General features: G+C 41.3%; 1 protein-coding gene and 1 long non-coding RNA gene across 5 annotated transcripts; one reads left to right on the top strand and one right to left on the bottom strand.

Annotated features, from left to right (window-relative positions):
* Positions 1-261: 261 nt before the first annotated feature.
* On the bottom strand, positions 262-2,601 carry LOC144056127 (uncharacterized). Its single transcript, XR_013295003.1, has 3 exons — positions 2,461-2,601; positions 558-662; positions 262-374 (listed from the first exon to the last, which is right to left on the bottom strand). It is a non-coding gene; the product is annotated as an uncharacterized LOC144056127 (long non-coding RNA).
* Positions 2,602-5,644: 3,043 nt separating this feature from the next.
* Positions 5,645-18,957, top strand: gata2a (GATA binding protein 2a). Of its 4 annotated transcripts, none has more exons than XM_077574203.1 (6): positions 5,645-6,104; positions 10,133-10,520; positions 11,171-11,743; positions 13,509-13,654; positions 16,399-16,524; positions 17,127-18,957. In XM_077574203.1, exons 2-6 carry the CDS (start codon positions 10,292-10,294, stop codon positions 17,424-17,426), a joined length of 1,374 nt encoding a protein of 457 aa, XP_077430329.1. In that variant the 5' UTR covers positions 5,645-6,104; positions 10,133-10,291; the 3' UTR covers positions 17,427-18,957. The 4 variants fall into 4 exon arrangements, with proteins under 4 accessions (XP_077430329.1, XP_077430327.1, XP_077430328.1 ...); XM_077574201.1 differs by having other exon boundaries at positions 13,497-13,654; XM_077574202.1 differs by lacking the exon at positions 5,645-6,104 and adding an exon at positions 9,699-9,994 and having other exon boundaries at positions 13,497-13,654.
* The last annotated feature ends 1,017 nt before the right edge of the window (positions 18,958-19,974 follow it).

Genomic DNA, 19,974 nt, shown 5'->3' with positions numbered 1-19,974 from the left:
TTAGCATTTACTCAAGCTCAAATGGTGCGTGTCGTATCTACATATTAATATCTATAGTTGTTTAATAGCGTCCAACTGTAACAGGTGAAAAAGGGAAGCACGGCGTCGCTAACATTGTAGCTAACTTTAAAACTTTCAGTTTCAAGCTTCTTTAAATTTATTTACAATAATTTTGTACTGTAGTTTTACTGCACGAAAAAAAATGATTTCAGTTTAAAACAATACTTGGAACTTTTCAACCTTCAAAAAATATTTTCATACCTTCTATTGAAACATCGACTTACAGCTAGTTGAATGGTATCTTTGTCAAGGCCTGAGGGGGGCAGTCTCACTTTTATTGGCACTAAGCAACTTTGAAAAGGGTGTCAGGAACCCTGCCACACACAAAAAAATGACAAATGTGGACTGCTTTAGGATATACGTCACTTCCCTCTTTCCTCATTCGTTACAAAGACGGAAGTCGATTCGAACGTGCGATTGCGGCTGTCATTGCAGAAGCTGAAAAACAAGTTACAACCAAAAAGTTTTGTCTGAGGAGACAAAAAAAGAGAGGTTACCTGGATAAAAGGACAATCAAGGATCAACATTGGCCCGGCTTTCACTCTCTGGCGTGAGCTCAAAGATGACGCTATGCGCTGGTCCTGATGGGAAATGTGGTCTTCCTACAGGCAAAACATTACCGCTTTTATCTATATGGTGCCGCCATAATCAACAAAAGCTGAAAGCTCCGTGGTGTTGCTTTAACAGACAATCTTCTTTAACTGACGACCCCTACCCTCTATTAGTCCATCAAATCAAGATTCCACTACTCCTGAAATAGGAAAGTTTTTAATCCTTTAGTAAGACAGGATAAGCACTTTGAGAATAATGTGAAATACATTTTATTTAAAACAAAAAAAATATTGCATGCAACACACAGACGTGTATCTAATTATATATTATGTCCAGTACCATTATACTGTATACGCAACAAAAATAAAAATGCAAGACTTTTGTTTTTGCTGCCATTTTTTATGATATGAACTCAAAGATCTAAATCTTCTTCCACATCCACAATATCACCATTTCTCTCAAATATTGGTCACAAAACAGTCTAAATTTATGATGCACTTTTCCCTTGCCGAGATAATCCATCCCACCTCACAGGTGTGCCATATCAAGATGCTGATTAGACACCATGATTAGTGCACAGGTGTGCCTTAGACTGCACACAATAAAAGGCCATTCTGAAAGGTGCAGTTTTGTTTTATATCTTTGAGTTCATCTCATAAAAAAGGGAAGCAAAAATAAAAGTATTGCGTTAAAATAAAAATAAAAATGCAAATAATTGGGGATACCTGTATGCTGAAATTTACATGAAATGGAGGCTGGGGTCATGTACCCTCTCCCCAAAAAAACAAAAGTATGAAAAGACAACAGGCAACCATTTGAGACACAAATGAAATGCTGATACTCACCCATGACCTTGATAACCGAGAATCTACACAGACACGATACCAATTTCTTAGCAAATTGAGTTGGAAGTCCAACAGATATGAGGCAATAATTGTTCATTTGGTCAAACATCTACAGTGCTGTATACCTCTCATTAATTAAAAGTTTCATTTTCATGAAAAAGCAAAACATTGACACGTTACTGAATTACCGGGTGCAACACCTCCTCATATGAATGAGCATCACCTCGCGTTCATCGGAAGCATTTGGAAAGTTTTTGTTCTTTTCTATTGAGTGTGATGGCTCAAAATGCCAACATGAAGCCAAAGGACATTCGCTTTGATGAGGAAGATGAGAAGCAGCATAAAATTCAAGAAGAAACTTGTAGCAAAGTATAAACATGGCCAGCTCCCCTTATCAATGTTTTCTATACATTTTTTTTTCTAAAGGTAAATGTGATGGCTCTTTTACTATTTATTTACCCATTTCATCAATCATTTCTGTTTATTTCACATTGTTTTCTGTATGTCAAACCTTATTTACTCTCTATAAAATATATTTTCTCTATATTTCGATGTCTGGAATGGATTAATTGGATGCATTGCTTTGGTTTTCGAACTATCTGGTTCTATTCAGACTTTTTTAGGCAGATTACTCATGAAAAAAAAATCTATTATACAGGGCTTCAGTCTGAACACAGCAGTGTAAAGGTGAGGTTTTCAGTGAATAATGGAGGACTGTGTATATGTGAATTCAGGAGGAGCAAATGGTGAATGTGTGGGGGAATATATTAGAAACTGGTGTATTAGTGGTCATTAAGAATGTTAAATATGATTGAAAAACTGACTGTGCAGGTAATAAATGTTTCTCAGCAATAAATTGACTTTAGAGCAGATTAATCCACCATGCTGCCTCCCTTCATTTTCATGGGTAAAATTTACTCTGAAATGTGAGCGCATCAGAAGAGGACCAATTTAGCACTACCTTTGAATACCACTCGTCTCTTCTAATACTTCGTAGACTCACCATAAAGCATGTAAAAGGTTGTCAGGTTGAGCTATTGGGTGACCTGAAAAAGCAAAAAGGCCATCAGACTGCGAGCGAGGCGTCTAAACATGTGGCAAGCGCCAACAGGAAACATCTCTCTCCCTCTCTCGCCGCCCAAATGCTGACCCACCATGAGAGCACACTTCCTGTCAGAGCTCCTTTCACTTCCTGTGCAGCCACCGGGAATCCCAGCTGGAACATTCCAGCTGTGAAATAGTCTCACTCCCTTTTTTGGGGCTCACTTCATTGTTACAAGGTCTAAATGGCTTAATCCTTCGCGGACATCCATGCATAAAGTGCACTGGAATCAATCTCACACATGGTTTCTCTTCAAGGATGCTATTGCATCACCTCCACACCAGGGGTCGCTACATAACAGTCAATCGGGGCCTTGAGCTGCGGATCGGAGCCGGCTCCTCATTCCGCTCTGTCAATTTTCAAGTACACCGACATGCGCAGCACTTTTAGTCTAATTTCATCAAATGAAATGGCACATGCAATGTTTATGAATGCAGGTTCGAGATGGGGCCAAGCAAGAAGAAGGGGGCAGGAATAAAAAAAGCAGGTTTGGTGACTTTGCGTCTGACCTTTTCGGAAAAGCTAATCCCGCGCTATAATAGACTCCAGGGCCGATATGGAAAACTGCTGCACCGTTATCTCGGTTGTCTAGGAGACCATCAGAGCACCACCGGGGCTGCTGGAGATGCCACGGTTTTAAAGTGTGTGCGTGCGTGCGTGTGTGCGTGTGTTTAAACATTTTTAAATCACAAGTGTCACCCATAAATAGTGCATTACATTTAATGCTATATTATAAACAAAGTGTTTAGTTTACAATCGTTATTTTATACAATTTTAAAAGCAGGCTATTGGAAAAAGGTCACATTTGACTAAGGTGAATGGGAGTGACCTATACAGGCAGCTCATTGAACGCCTGATATTAATTAAAGGATTTGGTAGATTCTAAATTGAAGCAGAGAGTATGTGATGACACACGGAATGGAAACTAATAGATCAACTGACCAAAGTAAATATTTTTTAAGGGTGATATCTTTCATAAATAGTTAGTATCATTGTTGAGTCATAATTAAAATATAGCCTATCTCATAAATCTCATTTTGAAAGGATTGTTGTGCCTCCAAACTAGAAGTGAAAAGGTGAACTGAAATTCAAAAACAGAGATGGGACTAATCAGAGAGATAGGCATCATATCACCGTTGATGTATATTTAATATAGCTTGTATTGATATGTTAAGTGTGTGTACAGATGACCCGGCCAATAAACGCCAAATGCATCTTATATTGGCTGCACAGCTCGCATCCGTGTAAATATTTCTCATTCTCTGCGCCTATCTGTCTCTTATCGACCTACACAATCTCCCCCCGCGCACAAATGATGCATTAGATGCATTCAATGTATTTGTTGTGCAAGTTTGAAAAGGCGGCGATAATCTGGGAGCGAGAGATAAGGAACACCAATTTATTCAGCGGCACTTTGGACCCCCGCTTCCAGCCTCGGTCGGTGCTGACACCCCCAGCAGTTTGCTGATAACGATTAGGCCATTTATTATCTTCACAGGGAACAAAGATTGCGTGGTGCCCATGAAATATTACCCGTGGTAATAATCAGAAGGAGGAGTAGAAGAAGAAGGGCCCTGCATGGCATCTGACGCAGTGCATATATATATATATATATATATACAGAATTACTGTAATTATTATTACAGTGATATATGTAATTATTTCTATATTGTAATTTAAAATAAATCCTATGTAAATATATAATCTATCATTTTTAGTAGGCACTTGCTGTGGTGAGTTTAAACCCAGAAACAAAAGCATTTAATTCAATCGAAACTCGCATTCCTTTTTCTGTCTGAGCCTTTCAGCCTTTTTTTTCCCCCCTCGCCTGTTTTGTGAGCGTGTGCACTCTGGGGAGCACAAACCCCGGGTTGAAGGGCTCGCGAAGCTCGCAAGACTGCTGGCTGCTCTTTTTGCACCTGCCCTGCACCAGCGACGCGCACGAGCGCAGGTCGCGTGCAGGAGATTTGAGGGGCTTTGCATGTTTTACGAAAGTTGCATGCGGGAGATGCTCTGGCATATAAAGTGCACACGCACACACAAGGAGGGAGGGACAACTGTCTTTCTTTGAAGCAGCGGGCGGATCTTTGGACAAAAATATCAATAACTGTTTTTATTTTATTTTTCTTAAAAAACAAAACAAAACAATGAACAGGACAAAGGCAATTTTTTTTTTTTGCTATTTTAAATTAAGTTTGAATATAGTTTGTTAAGTCATAGTGAAACTTTTTTTATTGTGACAAAAAAAAAAATCAAGTTTGACATGCAGTGTAATTTTTAGCCTCCTGTTTTGTCCCTTCAATGACACTTTACCAGGTAATGTGTCCTGAGTTCAGAAATATACTGTACAGTACAGTGCTTCCCAACCTTATTGAGTTAAGGGACATATTTTACTCTTAAAAATAGTTTCACGTCACACCACCATATACAAAAATATCGAAAAATTGCATATACTAGTCCATTACTCTTTCCATATAATGGAATAGCACATTATACGTCAACGTCACATCACAAAGAAATCGTTTGTAGTGAGTGAACAACTTTGACTGATCTATTGTTTTTACTTCAAACATTATGCAGCCTAAGCAAGAATAATAATACAATTTAAATGGAAAAAAACAAAAACTATAGTTTACAATAAAACTATACAAAGGCAGAGCAGACACAATTTCATATGCTCGGAAGCCGGCAGGAGGAATTTTTTTTTTATTTTGGATCAACTAAGTGAAAAATTTCCCGCTGTGCACCTGATGGTCACTCACAGCAGTAGGCTGCCAACTTCCCACAACACCACTCGCACAATCTCGCGAGATCCAATGCAAAAATCTGTCACATTGCAGCCCTTCATTCAACATTCATGCACCTCCTCATTCACCACCCCATTGTAGTGTATTTTTAATATATATATTTTTTTGCTATAAAACAAAAACAAACACATTGTTTAATAAGGCGATCAAAACTGAATGTTTTTATTTTATATTTATAGGCAGGTGTCTGAGGGGTGCGGTGGGTATGTATCCCTTTAAATGACACTCATTTGTTTCCCTTCCAAATGATTGCAAGTGCATACAGCTGTTATGCTGACGTGCCATCGGCAAAGATGCAAAACTGTCCAGTGGAGGACGTCACTTTCAATTCGGCTAACCATCACTAGCTAACTGCTGTATTTTTATTTCATTTTTTTTGTCTTTTAAAGGAGACACCAGGACCCTGACGCCGGAAGCCCGAATGCTGCTGCCTTGTTGTGCCTCTGAGCCTTTCGTACGAACGCACAAGTTTCTGCTGCTATTCACTGAGCCTGCACAGCCAGCCAGCCTGCACACACGAGCGCCACGCTGAGCACACACACACAAGCGCCACGTTGAGCACACACACACTCGTCGCATGCGTACGCACGTAAACGCATGCATCTGCGCGACCGATTCGATTGAAAGCTACAATTCCACAAATTCTTCCTTTGGAACGAAAATCTAAACGTCTGTCAGCAGATGGCGAGTTTGTTTCTTTTTGATGACCTTTAAAGGCGAGGGAGCCTGCAGCAGTGGGTGAGTGCATAAGTGTATTTTTCAGTCTATCTGCAATGGGGCTATTTTTGTTGTTGTTCATAAAGTCCTTAATTTTATGATGAAAGACAACTGTTTAGTATTTATTTATTTTTTCTAGAGCATTTAAGTTCAATGTTTAGGATTTTTTTGCAATTAAGTTCTATAGGCCAATGTTTGAAAATAATTATCCGACACACTATAATATTTTGCGTCTATCTATCTATCTGGGGGGCCATTTATGCTTTTTTAAAAGCCCTTCAATTTCTGATAAAATGTAATACATATTCAAGTCTATTATGTAGAGCTTTTGTGAGTTAATGTTTTTTGTTGTTGTTAGATAATCTAATATTGTAATTGTTCTTAGAATTAGCAACCTACAAACTCATACATTGTTGTACTTTAAATATACAGTGCTGTATTTGTGGATCATAAATATTTTGTCTTAAGCTATGGCCTACAGTATTTTCCAGAATTGTAAATCATTACAGTTTGGGATGTTTGATACAACTTATTTTCAAACTGAGTACTCGGCCACTGATACCAAGACCAAGTACCAATACCACTACCACTTTTGATATATTACATTTCCTCCCAAAAATTGCTTGATAATTTTAAATAATTAACTATACAAATCTAGCATTTTCCTTGAAATAGCATTAAATGAATGGCACTTTTTTATTCTTCTCATTTCTAAATCCTGATCATAAAATGGCCACAAGAGAGTTATCACAAGTACGATACCTTGAAATAAGGCCGGCTATCAGCCCAATAGAAATACCTGGCATTGGTACTTGCACATCCCTAATTATGGTAGGCACATGTTGCCTTGGGCTTTGCTTGAACAAAAAATAATGAAAGAGACGACTGTATCATCATCCAGTATTACTGACGACAAAACGTCCAATTGTCATGTCCCGTATCTCATAATGAGTGGTGTAGCCACCTTTCACGATGTGAGCCTGCAGAGTGAATGACACCATGTTGTCACTCTCCTCCTTATTGTCTGCAATCGTGTAGAATGCCACAACATGACATGTCCACCAAAAGAAAGTAAAAAAAAAAAAAAAGGCCAGTTGAAGTTGACTGCATTGAAGTAGTTTGACGGCGAGCTGATGGATGTCATAGCAGCACCCAGGCCTCATTCATGGCCGATAGATGCTCTTGTGATTGGGTGCTGGTGGCTCCAAAAGCCCCCGAGTGCCCTCGCTCCATCTAATTAGGCGTGAGTAAAGGGGACAATAATGCTTCAGCTGCTCTGTGTCATTCTCTCTCTCTGCTTCTGCTTATCTTCACAAGCCCCACATGGCTCTTCACCCCCCCCCCACACCCCCAGCTAAACACACACACACACACACACACACACAGAGAGTGCACACTTTTGAACAGTTGCACACCTCCACTCGGGATAATGATGGATGACCATGCCCAATGGGAGCAAACAGGTAGATAAAGCCAATCCCATTTAATAATAATAGCAGTGTGGATGGGAATGATAATCTTGTTGTTCATTAGTGGCTGCAGTGATACAGTTGTTACACGCAGGCACTTGCGAGCCGTTGCATAAGGGATAGTGCAAACTCTTTAGACTAGCATCCCTATGTGAAACAATGCTGCTGTGTCCTTGACAAAGCCCCTCCCCACAATCACTTCACCCTCACTCGTCTTTTGTTCCAGCGCAGATACAAACGGGATTAATGAAGGTAGAAATGACAGAGGGCTAAATCCTGCTGAGTAATCCATTTGGCAAACATGCCGACGACAATGGCAATGCAGCAGCATGTCTGACACTCCCTCCCTCCAAGGCCGCATGACCGGAGAGCGCACAACCGCTTTCTTCCTCGAGCATCATAATTCACTCATTTACAAGTGGGAGTGCGCTTAAACTCACGGGCTCCCACTCCACCTGTCAGTGCGGTGTGGCCTGCTGGAATGTGAGTTATTCAGGTGGTCGCTATACTGCACTAATTTGTTGGTTTTAGGGGTTGACAAGCTCTTAGGGCTGAGCTCATCAAGTCCTTGCCTCTGGCAACATGCCAGTGATTTAAGGACTGTGTGCTGACTGACACACACACACACACACACACACACACACACACACACACACTAGAGATAGAAGGGGTCTATTACCTGGAGAATTTGTCAAGGTATCATAAGCACCCCCCTGTCCCACCCCGCGTGATCATGTGACGTCAAATGCCGGCGTCGGCGTGGCGGCGAGCCATTCTCTGCCCCCTTGCACCCTCCAAATTATTCTGTCAATCAAATGACCCCCGTCTTCACGCAACAAGTACAACAGTGTTAATACGCATTGCACGCATCAAGGATGTGCAACTGGCTAGCTGACTAGCTGTCAGTGTTTTTGCGGGGAAATTTTATGTATCAAAAGTGCTAGTGATATTGGTATAGGTATCGGTAACTACTGAAGTTGATTTCTCATATTGTATCGGTCTGAACAAAAAGCGGTTTCGAACATCCCTTCAAAATATAAAATCATACTGAAAAAAAATCTGAGAATATGTAACACTGTGTATGCAGTTTGCTGTCATTTTAAGTTGTATTGTCACCATTCACCACTAGATGGCAAGCATGTTTTAGTTGCACTCACACTCTTATACTAGTCGTATATTGCTCCTACAATGTCAGTAGACCTAGTATTTTTATTTTTGCAACTTTGGAATGACATGCAGGACAAACAAAGCATGTCAATAATATTCAAATGTTTAAGTAGTTCATTTTTGTGAATTTTTTGTTCAGCAGTTTTTGTGCCATCCTTAAATGGTAATTTTTATACAGGAGAGCACTGGATTTTAGTGAAAAGTAGTACTGAAAAAAAAATGTGGCCCCCTCCATTTAAGTTGCCCGTCCCTGGCATGCATTAGAGTACAGTAAATATATTTTTTACATTTGATTCACGTGTGGCAAAAACGTGTATTTTAGCAGGCCTTAATTGTGAGCAATGATGACATTAGTTTCAGAAAAAAAAGTGGGCATCTCTGTGAAGACGTTTCATTTGTTTGGAGTGTTGTTGTGAATGGGGCCCTTCTCGAGACACTTGGATGATCAGCATATAGGTGAGGCCTCGCGCCGATCCCTGGTGCCAGACGCAGAGAAAAGGGCGCCATTAGTATGCAAACCGTGTTTGATAGCCCAGTCCCCGCAGACAAAAAAACTCTCTGTTTTCACAAGTAGAATGCTCAGCTACTAATTAAAGACAATTAGACGCTGCGAACAATGGGCCAGAATGTGGGGTCATAAATCGACTCCTCCTCTTGTTGGTTTTAGAGGTGCTAAAAATGCTGTGTATTTACATAACAGCAGCATACCAAAAACAACACGCACAATTATCGCCTGCTTTGTGTGGCTCATTCAGCAATTGGAATGATTAGATTAATGCAAGTGGGTGTGAAATCTATAAAGAGTCTTTTATATGGTGCGTTCATTGGCTGGTTCAAAAAGGTATGTAGTCGAATTTGCGTGGAATTACATTTTCTAAATAATCATATTAGCAGGATCAGCTGTGTTCGGCAGCGGTGTTGAATGTGCGCCTTTAAAGCGCTAAAAAACGATTATCGGCGGCCGATTGCGTCCTCATTGTGAAGCTTGCCGCGAGACTGGAGATATTACGCTGCTGATTGAGAAGTCTTTCACTTCAATTGGCATCGAGAAAGAAAGAAAGGCTGAGAGGAGCCGGGATGCTGCGAGCCAATTGCTGCAGCGAGGCTCGCGATTGGCCAGCAGCGCGAAGCCCCGCCCCCGCGCGGCTTGATATGGGAATTTACTGGCGCCAGCCGCATCAGTCCCCGCCACATCTCATTAATGATCCCGAGCCGTGCGCGGATCAGGAGGCCGACACGTCCAAACTGCAGTCAGCTGATCGAAAACGGCAACAGGTAGCGAGACATGTCCTTTTCAGACCAGAAAAACGTCACTCGTTTTCTTTCAACTTTCAAGCGAATGAATCTTTTGTTTCATCGTGTCCAATTCATTTGTGCGTTTTGATATTAAACAATGTGATTTTTCTTCTGTAGGTAAAAACATACGAGCTGGAGGAAGAAGAAAACAGCCCGCATTGTTTGAGGATTTTTTTAAATTAAGTAGACACAGTCAGGACTTTCACAGCGGACGGGGACGATATTTTATCAAGAGGATTAAACTTCCACTGCAGGACGGCGATCCAGCGTCTCACCATGGAGGTCGCAGCGGCAGATCAGTCCCGGTGGATGGCGCACCACCACGCCGTGCTCAACGGCCAGCACCCGGACTCGCACCATCACGGTCTGAGCCACAACTACATGGAGCCCATGGCGCCTTTGCTGCCCCAAGACGAAGTAGACATGTTTCTGAACCACTTGGACTCTCAGGGGAACCCTTACTACACCAACTCTCGGGCCAGGGTCACCTATAGCCAAGCGCACGGTAAGACGCGCAACGTTTTAAAGGGAGAAACATGGGGCAAAAAATATATAATTATAGAAAGTGTATTTTTAGAAGATTAGATGAAGGGTTGGAATTTTATCTTATTTTTTTTGCACTGGAAAATACGAATAATAATTCGTGAATTGTGCAAGCAATCCGGCCCAAAAGTCCTCTGCATATGTGACATTTGTGTGCATATTCAGGAACATAAAAGGAATTTCTATGACAGCAGGAGGAAAGGGAAGTGTGTCATTTAACCCTCTGTGTTGGGGCAGGAGTTTGTGAGGGGAGAGAGAAAGAGAGAGAGGCACTTCCCGGATATAAAATAAAAACCGCAAAATTACTAATAACAATCGTTACTTCGAGAGCTGCGGGCGATGTAAAGATATACCCGAAGGGAAGACTCGTTTTTATTTGTTTGCTTCCAACGCTAAACTGGGCATTTTTAGTTTAATTTAATTGAGTGGGCGTCATGTAATTGTCACGGATAATTTAAGAGCACGAGAAATACTCAATTTTCTTTTATTTCGACGAGGAGAAAAGTTAAATGTTAACTTTGGCCGATTGTAAAAATTTAGGAGGTATTTTCAGATTTTATTTGGACGCGTTTCGTTAAAGAACAAATACGAGTAAGATGTCTGCAATTTCAGCTCGCCTCACTGGGAATCAGGTCTGCCGACCACACCTCATCCACAGCCCCGGTATCCCCTGGCTGGACCCCGGCAAGGCAGCCCTGTCCGCCGCCCACCATCATAACGCGTGGGCGGTGGGCCACTTCAGTAAACCCGGCCTGCACCCCACCAGCTCCGGCTATCCGTGTAGCAGCAACACCGGTACGGCTCCGGTGTCTTCGCTCACTCCAGCGACCCATTCCAGCCCACACCTCTACAGTTTCCCCCCTACCCCGCCCAAAGACGTGTCCCCGGACCCTGGGCCCACATCGCCCACCTCCACGTCGACCCGAATGGACGAGAAGGAGTCCCTCAAGTACCAAATGCCGCTGGCGGAAAGCATGAAGATGGAGGGCTGCAGTCCCCTGCGCGGCGGCCTGGCGTCGATGAACGGCCAGGGCCCGGCCACGCACCACCCGATTCCCACGTACCCGGCCTACCCTCTGCACACTCCCCACGAGTACAGCGGCAGTCTCTTCCACCCCGGCAGCCTGCTTGGCTCGTCGTCCAGCTTCACGCCCAAATGCAAAAGCAAAGCCCGGTCGAGCTCAGGTGAGTCTCACCTCGTTTTCTTAAATAAATGTTTCATAAAAAAAGCACTCTTTTAGTTTCAGTGCACGGTTGAAATTGTAAAAATGGTTACATAAAAATAAGCTTTTATACTGAACGTTTTAAGTGACACTTTCCCCCCCCAGAAATATTACAAGTACAGAACAACCTTGTGTGAAATTGTAATTATAATTAAATATGTACACACCAGACATATTATAGAGAATTTTATTATGCTTTCTTTTTTTTAAGCAACACGTAGCATAAATAGAGATCCCAGCGCAGATTATCAAGAAGTGACACTTTCAACAATATTTTATTCAATTAGAATATTAAAATAAAATGAATTATAAAGATTGCGTTGCAAAAGTTAATGCGTTTTTCAAGATTCACGTGAAGTCAACGCCGTCAATTAAGACCTCGTGTATTATCTAACAAAACGGACGTCTTGAATGTGACACCTGAGCAGATCTACGCGCTGGTCGTGCGTGAGCTTGTTTTTGTTTTAACGTGCCCTCTAATGCACTTAAAAGCAAGGAGTCACGACGCCCTGGCTCCTGCTATATCCTGTATACCTCCGAGTGAACAAATCACGACCTCCTCCCCTCCCCGCGTGCTAACAAAGAACAGGCGACAGAGCCCCGCTGTTTGTGTTCTTAAACGCACAAAAAGTGGAGGCGACCACGGATGACCGCAGCAGAGCAGCATTCAGCTTTATCTCCTTTTCGGTATTACACACTCATGAGGATCATGCATTTTTATGAAATGTTCCAAACAGAACATTTAATCAACTTGCATGACACGCTAGCTAGCCTATTTTGTCATTTTATAATTAGCTAAGTTTTGACTATCTACTAATGTGTCATCATTTGTTTTTGATGCTGCCACTCAGATCATCTGACTGATGTGAGCTTTTGTAGGTCAAAAATGTTGTCTTGTGACATTTTAATAGAAGCCAGCAATAATCAGCAACATATCAGCTGTGGCATTAAAAGGCGCTTATCTGTTCAAGTGGATGTCCAGCGCTGGTAAATGTTGATTGACTGGCGTCCAAAATGCCGCACTGACATTTCAGCTGTCGACACGTATACCTTACAGTGGCTTCCTGTTGAATTAGCCTCAAAACCCCAACCCTTCCTCTTCCCTCGCCTTTTCACAGCTTTCATCTTCCCATTTTTAATTTCGACACTAAATGTTGCGTAAGACATCAGTACTTGTGATGAATATTCACGGTGCTAATGACCCCGCTGTAATGTGGTCGTTGGACTTGCGAAAGACTCCAGGAGGGGTATAAAATAACCGGGGCGCATTTCAAAAGGTTTTTCGTTCGGGTCAGATTCCATTGTGGAGCGAAAGGGTGGGACGTTGGGTGTCGCTGGTATTATATCAGTAATAATGAGGCGATACTCTAGGGAGGGGGGGCGGGGGTATTTGAATTAGAAGAACAGTTGAGCAACAGGCCATTTGAAGTGAACTGCTATTTGAGAAGAGAAGCGTGTTTAGCGTCAGCTTAAACCAAAAGACAACAACGGACATCATTAACACCTTAACATACTAGAATTTCTTACCGTGGGAGTCCCTTTAGCTGATTTGATGCTGTGCTGGCGCTCTTCTTGTTCTTGACACCCCTGGGCATGTTCTCCCCTCCCTGGTTCAGTTTCCATGGCTGTCCATGACTAAGTTAATAACACACAATGTGATGTTGACCAATTGCAACATTTTTAATTATATAAAATTCCTTCTTGTCCCCCTCTTGAATTATATGCAGAGGGCCGTGAATGTGTAAACTGCGGTGCCACCTCCACTCCTCTATGGCGACGGGACGGTACCGGCCACTACCTGTGCAACGCCTGTGGACTGTACCACAAGATGAACGGCCAGAACCGACCGCTCATCAAGCCCAAACGCAGACTGGTGAGTCCCGAATATGAGCAAAAAGCAGATGCCGTCCACACAATTCCAGGAAAGTTATATTTTCCCTATCATCTTCCTGGAATTGTTTGTTCCTCTCACCCCCTGATGATCCACCAACATGGCCTGGTACAATACTGCTACTATTGCCATTGTTCTTGCTATCATTATTGCTGGTACTTCTGATACCGTTACTGATAGCAATGCCCATGTTGCTGTAGTTAACAGTAACACCATGTTGGAGTTAATGACGGCACTCTGAGAGCTATTACACTGCTATTGCGACACCAGCACAAAATTTTCATTCATTCCTTTATTTGACAAGGTAAATTTTTTTTTATCATTGAGATAAATAATCTCTTTTCCAAGAGTGACCTGGCCACTGGGGCAACAAAGACACACAATTGTTACAACAATATATAAATATATACACAAAATACTCATCATACAATCAATAAATTTAACGAATTTGCAAAAACTTTTTAAAACTGTCACATTGCCTAATAGCATTCCTTTCCCGTTCCTTAAAAAAAAAAAGGGAAACGTTAAAATAAAAAAAAATTGGACTGCCCTACTAACTTTGGGTTGTTAGCAATGCCATTGTTGCTGTAGTTAACACCACATTGGAGTTAATGGCGACACAAAGAGCTACAGAGCTATTGCTACAGTAGCGCAAAAAAAACAAAACATTGGAAAATTAAAAATTTTAATGGACTGACCCGCTAACACCAAGTTAGTGGACCCAATTTAGTAGTAATTTGACTCAACTTTGGTTTGTTATATGGAGAAAAAAAAACTGGTCAAATTGACCCAAGTTAGTGGGTTTGTCCAATTTTATTTTATTTTAAACGTTCCATTTTTTTTGCACTACTGTATTAATAGCTCTGTGTGCTGTCATTAACTTCAATGTGGTGTTTACTACATGGGCATTGCTGACAACCCAAATTTGGGTCCAATTGACCCAAGTTAGTTAGCCAAATTGGGTCGTTTTTGACCCAACAGTTTTAAAAGTGTGGTTTGAAAGGGTAAAATAAATAATCAAAAACAAAAGATATGTAATTAATAAGAAAGTCTAATGTTGGAAATAAGAGTGAATTATTAACGAAACAAAAAAAGTTGACTGCTTTTTATTTTATTCATGCAGCTAATTATGATGTGAGCTTTGGCCAACTTGAGCTGTACATTGTTTCCATAAGACTCCTCCATACACACTCACTGTGGAGTTCATGATGAAAAATTCCTTGACCGCAGAGTTAGTCTTCCTCATCGAAAAGTCCATTCCATTTTCCATTTGGGCCCGCTGCAGCTTTTTGCATTTCCAACTCAAGTGTTTGTCAGAGCCGTGTTCAAAGGGGCATCCAGTTGTTTCCTATCCGGATATCTGCCCGGCCCAGATAAGGAAGTCAGGCTCCCGGCTGTTTCCGCCTTCACCCAGTACGCTGCATTCTCTCTGGCCAGACTGACATATACTGTAAAGAGATTATCACAACACTAGAGGAGCCGCTTATGCGCTCCGAAGAGATGGACCGAGAGGGGTGGGGATTGGAAAATACACGGATTTATGTTGCTCTCGTGTTTATCATTCTCTGCGCGCACAACATGGGGGATGCGCGGCTTTCTTCAAATGTTAACTTGATTGTATTATTTAGCATCAAAATGAATAGGAATGCGGCCGGTTGGTACGTCAACAGCAACACTTGCACCTGGGTTTAATTTAAGGAGGGGGAGAAAAAAAGAGATGCAGCCGCAGGGTTCCTGCATGTAAAGTTAATGTTTCTTATTATGTGTGTAGAATTGATCTGCAATGGACACAGCATCCCAATGCCGGGCGGGGTTTCGGGTTTTATATGGCTCCATTTCCACCATATACTTGCTTTATAAGATGCTAACAGTATTGTGGTTTTGTGAAGAATACTCATTTTTGTGCAAAAAAAAAAAAAGAAGAGAGATCCCAAATCGAGCTGGGTATTAACCAAATTGTTTAGATGTTTACTAGTACCTAGACAGTGCCTCGGGGTTGGAAAAAATAATAAATAAATACAAATCACAGATTCATAGTGGAATTCATACACAACTCAATGTGCTTCCCATACTATAATTAAAAGTACATTTGACAGCAGATCAAATCAAAGTAAAGTAATAAAAAAGAGCTTACTAAAATTTTTAAAAAGTGTGCAGTGCAAGAAAAATATTTTCGAAAACATGATAAACATAAAGTGTATAAAGTGTGTGTGTGTGTATATACTGTATATATATATATATATATATATATATATATATATATATAGCGTCTACGCTTTATTAGTATGTTTTGAATCTTCATTTATATTATTCACTCTGATAATAGAAAAAATACAGCAAATTGGGGGACTGTATTACAGCCTACACAAGTACAGAGAAAAAATGCTGCTTTTTAAGCGTCGTCTATAAGTACACGGGTGCGGTATTCACTAGATTTTAAGGTAATTACAGTACATACAGTCTACAACTTTTTTTTAAATGTATTAATCAAAGTAAAGTGATCGTCGTTGTAGGAGCAATTAATTTATTCGGTATTGATGCTTATGCTTTAAAAAAATAAATGTTGCAAAAAATTCATGCAAGTAAGAAATTTGACAGTCAGAAATGTTTACATTTCACAATTTTGTTATTAGCCAGTAAAGTTTGTATTTATGACTATTGGTGTTCCATCCTCTTGTCAACAAGTTTGAAATGATGATTGAAGGCATTTTCTCTGCTCTCCGCAGTCGGCCGCTCGACGTGCAGGCACCTGCTGCGCTAACTGCCAGACCACCACCACCACCCTGTGGAGGCGCAACGGCAATGGAGATCCAGTGTGCAACGCCTGCGGCCTTTACTTTAAACTGCACAACGTAAGTAGCCCCTAAAATACACACAGCGCATGGCTGGAGGGGGCGGGGGTCCGCTGGTCGTTAACTGGTCAAGTGGGCGGACAGCTTGTATCGATTTAGGAGCAGAAAACGTGCGAGCGTGAAGCAAATCCAGCTCGCCCTGTCGAGCAGAACCCACCGGCCGTCCTCCCTTTATTATTATTAATCCATCGTTGTTTCAATGGGGGGCGTTACTCCCCTGAGAGGCGGCGGGGTGGGACCGTCATTCAGTGTAACGGCGTCGGTTACACTGATGAGGATTTGTCTGAGGCTGCTCCTTTCACAACCAGCCGGGCCCTCATCCTCATGTATTCAAATTGACCGGGACGACTGTTTGCTTTTGAAATAGACAAAAGCCAAACACTCCCCCGACTCACCTTCTAATGCAACTATGGTTTATGCAAAACAGCTGCTCATTATTTATAGCGTGCTGGTTTGAATTAGGCATTCGAGTTTGACATGCGGAAAGGGAACGCAATGCGAGACAGAAGTAAAAAAAGAAGCACAATTAAAATGTAGTATTCGTGATGTGAGTGCGGCTATTGTGTGCGTGACGTGTGGCGCTAATGTGCCGCTCCCCACAGGTCAACAGACCGCTGACGATGAAGAAAGAAGGCATCCAGACGCGCAACCGCAAGATGTCGAGCAAGTCCAAGAGGAACAAGCGATCCAGCGACGGCTTCGAAGAGCTGACCAAGTGCATGCAGGACAAGGCCTCCCCCTTTGGCGCTGCCCCCGGCCTCACAAGCCACATGACCCACATGGGTCACCTACCCCCCTTCAGCCACTCGGGACACATGCTGCCGACTCCCACGCCCATTCACCCTTCATTCGGCCCCCACCACCACACCAACCGCTCGCCGGTTTGGGCAGAGCCCCACTGAACTTCTCCTCTTGTCTGAGCCGGGGTGTTGCCAGGAACGTTCAAGGGCCACCCATCCCTCACAATAAGCCAGAAGACTTGTACAGCGGTTGGAGGCGAGCAGCGCTCAGACGGACTTCCTAACTGCGGTTGAGTCGGACCTCGTGGGTGGAGAAACGCGGGAAGCAGGACTTTGGCGGACTCTGTGAGGATTGCGGGAATGGAGAAAATGGTGACGTTTGTGGTTCCTTCCGTTCATTCGAGTCACTCTGTCTCTCCTCAGCCTTCATGAGAGGTCTTCAAAGTTGTTTCCAGGGCCTGACCGATTCTGGCCCTTCAAACGTCAGCCAAAATCCAAACCACCAAAATTGCTGATTATTATTATTATTTTTTACCTTTTTAGAGTGGTTTTACACAAGTGACACTGTTCTCATTATTTATTACACATAAATCTTAACCCTTAGTACTGAATAGATACGTAATGAAATTTGTCTATGGACCTGCCATTCAAAACCAAGCAAATCTTAATTTTTACAAGCAATTTTTACAAGTTGTGCAAGAAATTGAGTTGGATATTTTACACACAGCCGAATATCACGTTTTTTTTTAAAGAAATAAAAGTGACAAACAAATGTGTTAAATATGATATATATTCAACTAATGCTAAGTTCGCAACACATCGTCACCCTTTGAAAAAAGTAATTGCCTAAGTCATTTTTTTTCTTCATTTTTTTGTTTTTGTCTAAATCATCTCCTCATGATGCAAATTGTTCAATTTTTTTGTGTTTGTGTGTGACATGGGCAATTATTTAAAGAAGGCGTCGACATATGAGAAGAATTAATCTAATTATAATTTCATAAAATGCATTGTGCCACACAATGCATTAAGGGAAGTTATTTTTTGAAACAATATATTTATAGTTGACCCCAACTATTCCCAGGGAAAAGAGACCAGGCCGACCCACAAATAGTGAAAATCCGCATATAACTGACACCTGTTTTATGCGATATATATTTTGTTTTTAATCAGTCAGCTGGTTAATGAGTAATCAATTTTTTTCTGTCGAACATCAACAGAAAAAAAAAAAAACCAATCGGTCGGGCCCTACGCCTCTTCCCATTTCCTAAAGTATGACACATGCGCACCCTCTCCACGCTTCAGTGTTGGAAATGAAGGCCTGGCTGGACCCGAGCAAACTGCAGTCAACAAGCGAATGTGAGCTCTCGTCACATTCTGGATTGTGCAGTAACACAACATTCACCCCTTTTTAATAATGGCCTTTTATGGGAAATAAAAGACAGTAAATAGTGTTTATAAATGCTTAATTGCTATTATGGTTGTTATATTTGATGTTATAAATATTGCTACGATAATTTATTTTCACTCTTTAAGCTTTTGTCAAAGACATATGGAAAACGTTCCGAGTTTGATTTCATGGTTATGACGCAAAGGAAAACACTGACTTATAGATGAAAATTCCCCAAGCTGTACGTTTTTATCATTTTTCCATCTCACAAAAAGTGAAGAAAATAAAGTTTAATACTTAAATATGTCACAGCTTCTTAAATGTGGTCTGCTTCTCTTTCTTAACTTGCTTTTTCATCACATGTCTCTACTGATTAAAATTGGAAACTTTTTACGCCTCTGAACCTCAATGGAGGCGATAAAAGGTGCTTCATAATGTAACGTGCTCCCAACGTGAAAGCTAACTTCAATTGGTCCTTTGGGGGCCACGTGATGGCATGACAGCTAGCGTCATTTGTCTTGATGTTTGAGCTTGCCATATCCCATTTGTATTGCCATCACATAGTTGCTGTCATCACACCATCCCAATAGAGAAACTGCTAGTTAATAATGCCGTCATTGTATGTGATGTGGGCACAAGTCGCAGGCATTAGCGGCTAGCTGCTAGCAGTGAGTGCCCGGCTAGCTACTTTTTTGTTCACGAGCAATAAATACAATAAGGTGACCTGCTTTATATTGTACTTAAAATTCAGTTAAAAAAATCTTAACGGCCATATTTGGCATTTTTAGTAGACTTTTTTTTCTTTCTAATGGACTAAAGTACTGTATAAAATAGACAAAGACAAAAAAGACAAAGTTCTATTTTTCTTCTTTTTTTTTCTGATCCAAAAAACAATCAGATCTGTGACTCAAATCCATGATTCAATTCGAACCTTTTGTCTATTTGATCTGTTGCACGAGTACTTGTGCAAGTCTCCGGCATTAGCGGCTAACCGCTAACAGCGAGTGCCCGGCTAGCTACTGTTAAAGTACCCACTCGGCTGTTGCTTTGTTTTGTTTTTTCAATGATGTGGACGTATGTTATTTTATAAATCACTCTCTGTGCTTAAAGGAAAATGTGCCTTAAAATGCTTTGAGGTCTTTTCATTTACTATCAATAAATAAAACCTGCCTTATATTGCACTTAAAGTTGAGTTCATAAAATTTAAGCGGCCATATTTGGCATTTTCAGTAGATTAGTTTTTTTCTAATGGACAAAAGTACTTTATATAATAATAAAGACAAAGTTCTATTCATCTTCTCTTATTTTTTGCTAATCCAAATA

Source organism: Vanacampus margaritifer, chromosome 8 (assembly GCF_051991255.1).
Source record: "Vanacampus margaritifer isolate UIUO_Vmar chromosome 8, RoL_Vmar_1.0, whole genome shotgun sequence".
Taxonomy (NCBI): domain Eukaryota; kingdom Metazoa; phylum Chordata; class Actinopteri; order Syngnathiformes; family Syngnathidae; genus Vanacampus; species Vanacampus margaritifer.
The sequence above is the reverse complement of the archived record's forward strand: the minus strand, read 5'-3'. Positions and strand labels throughout refer to the sequence as shown.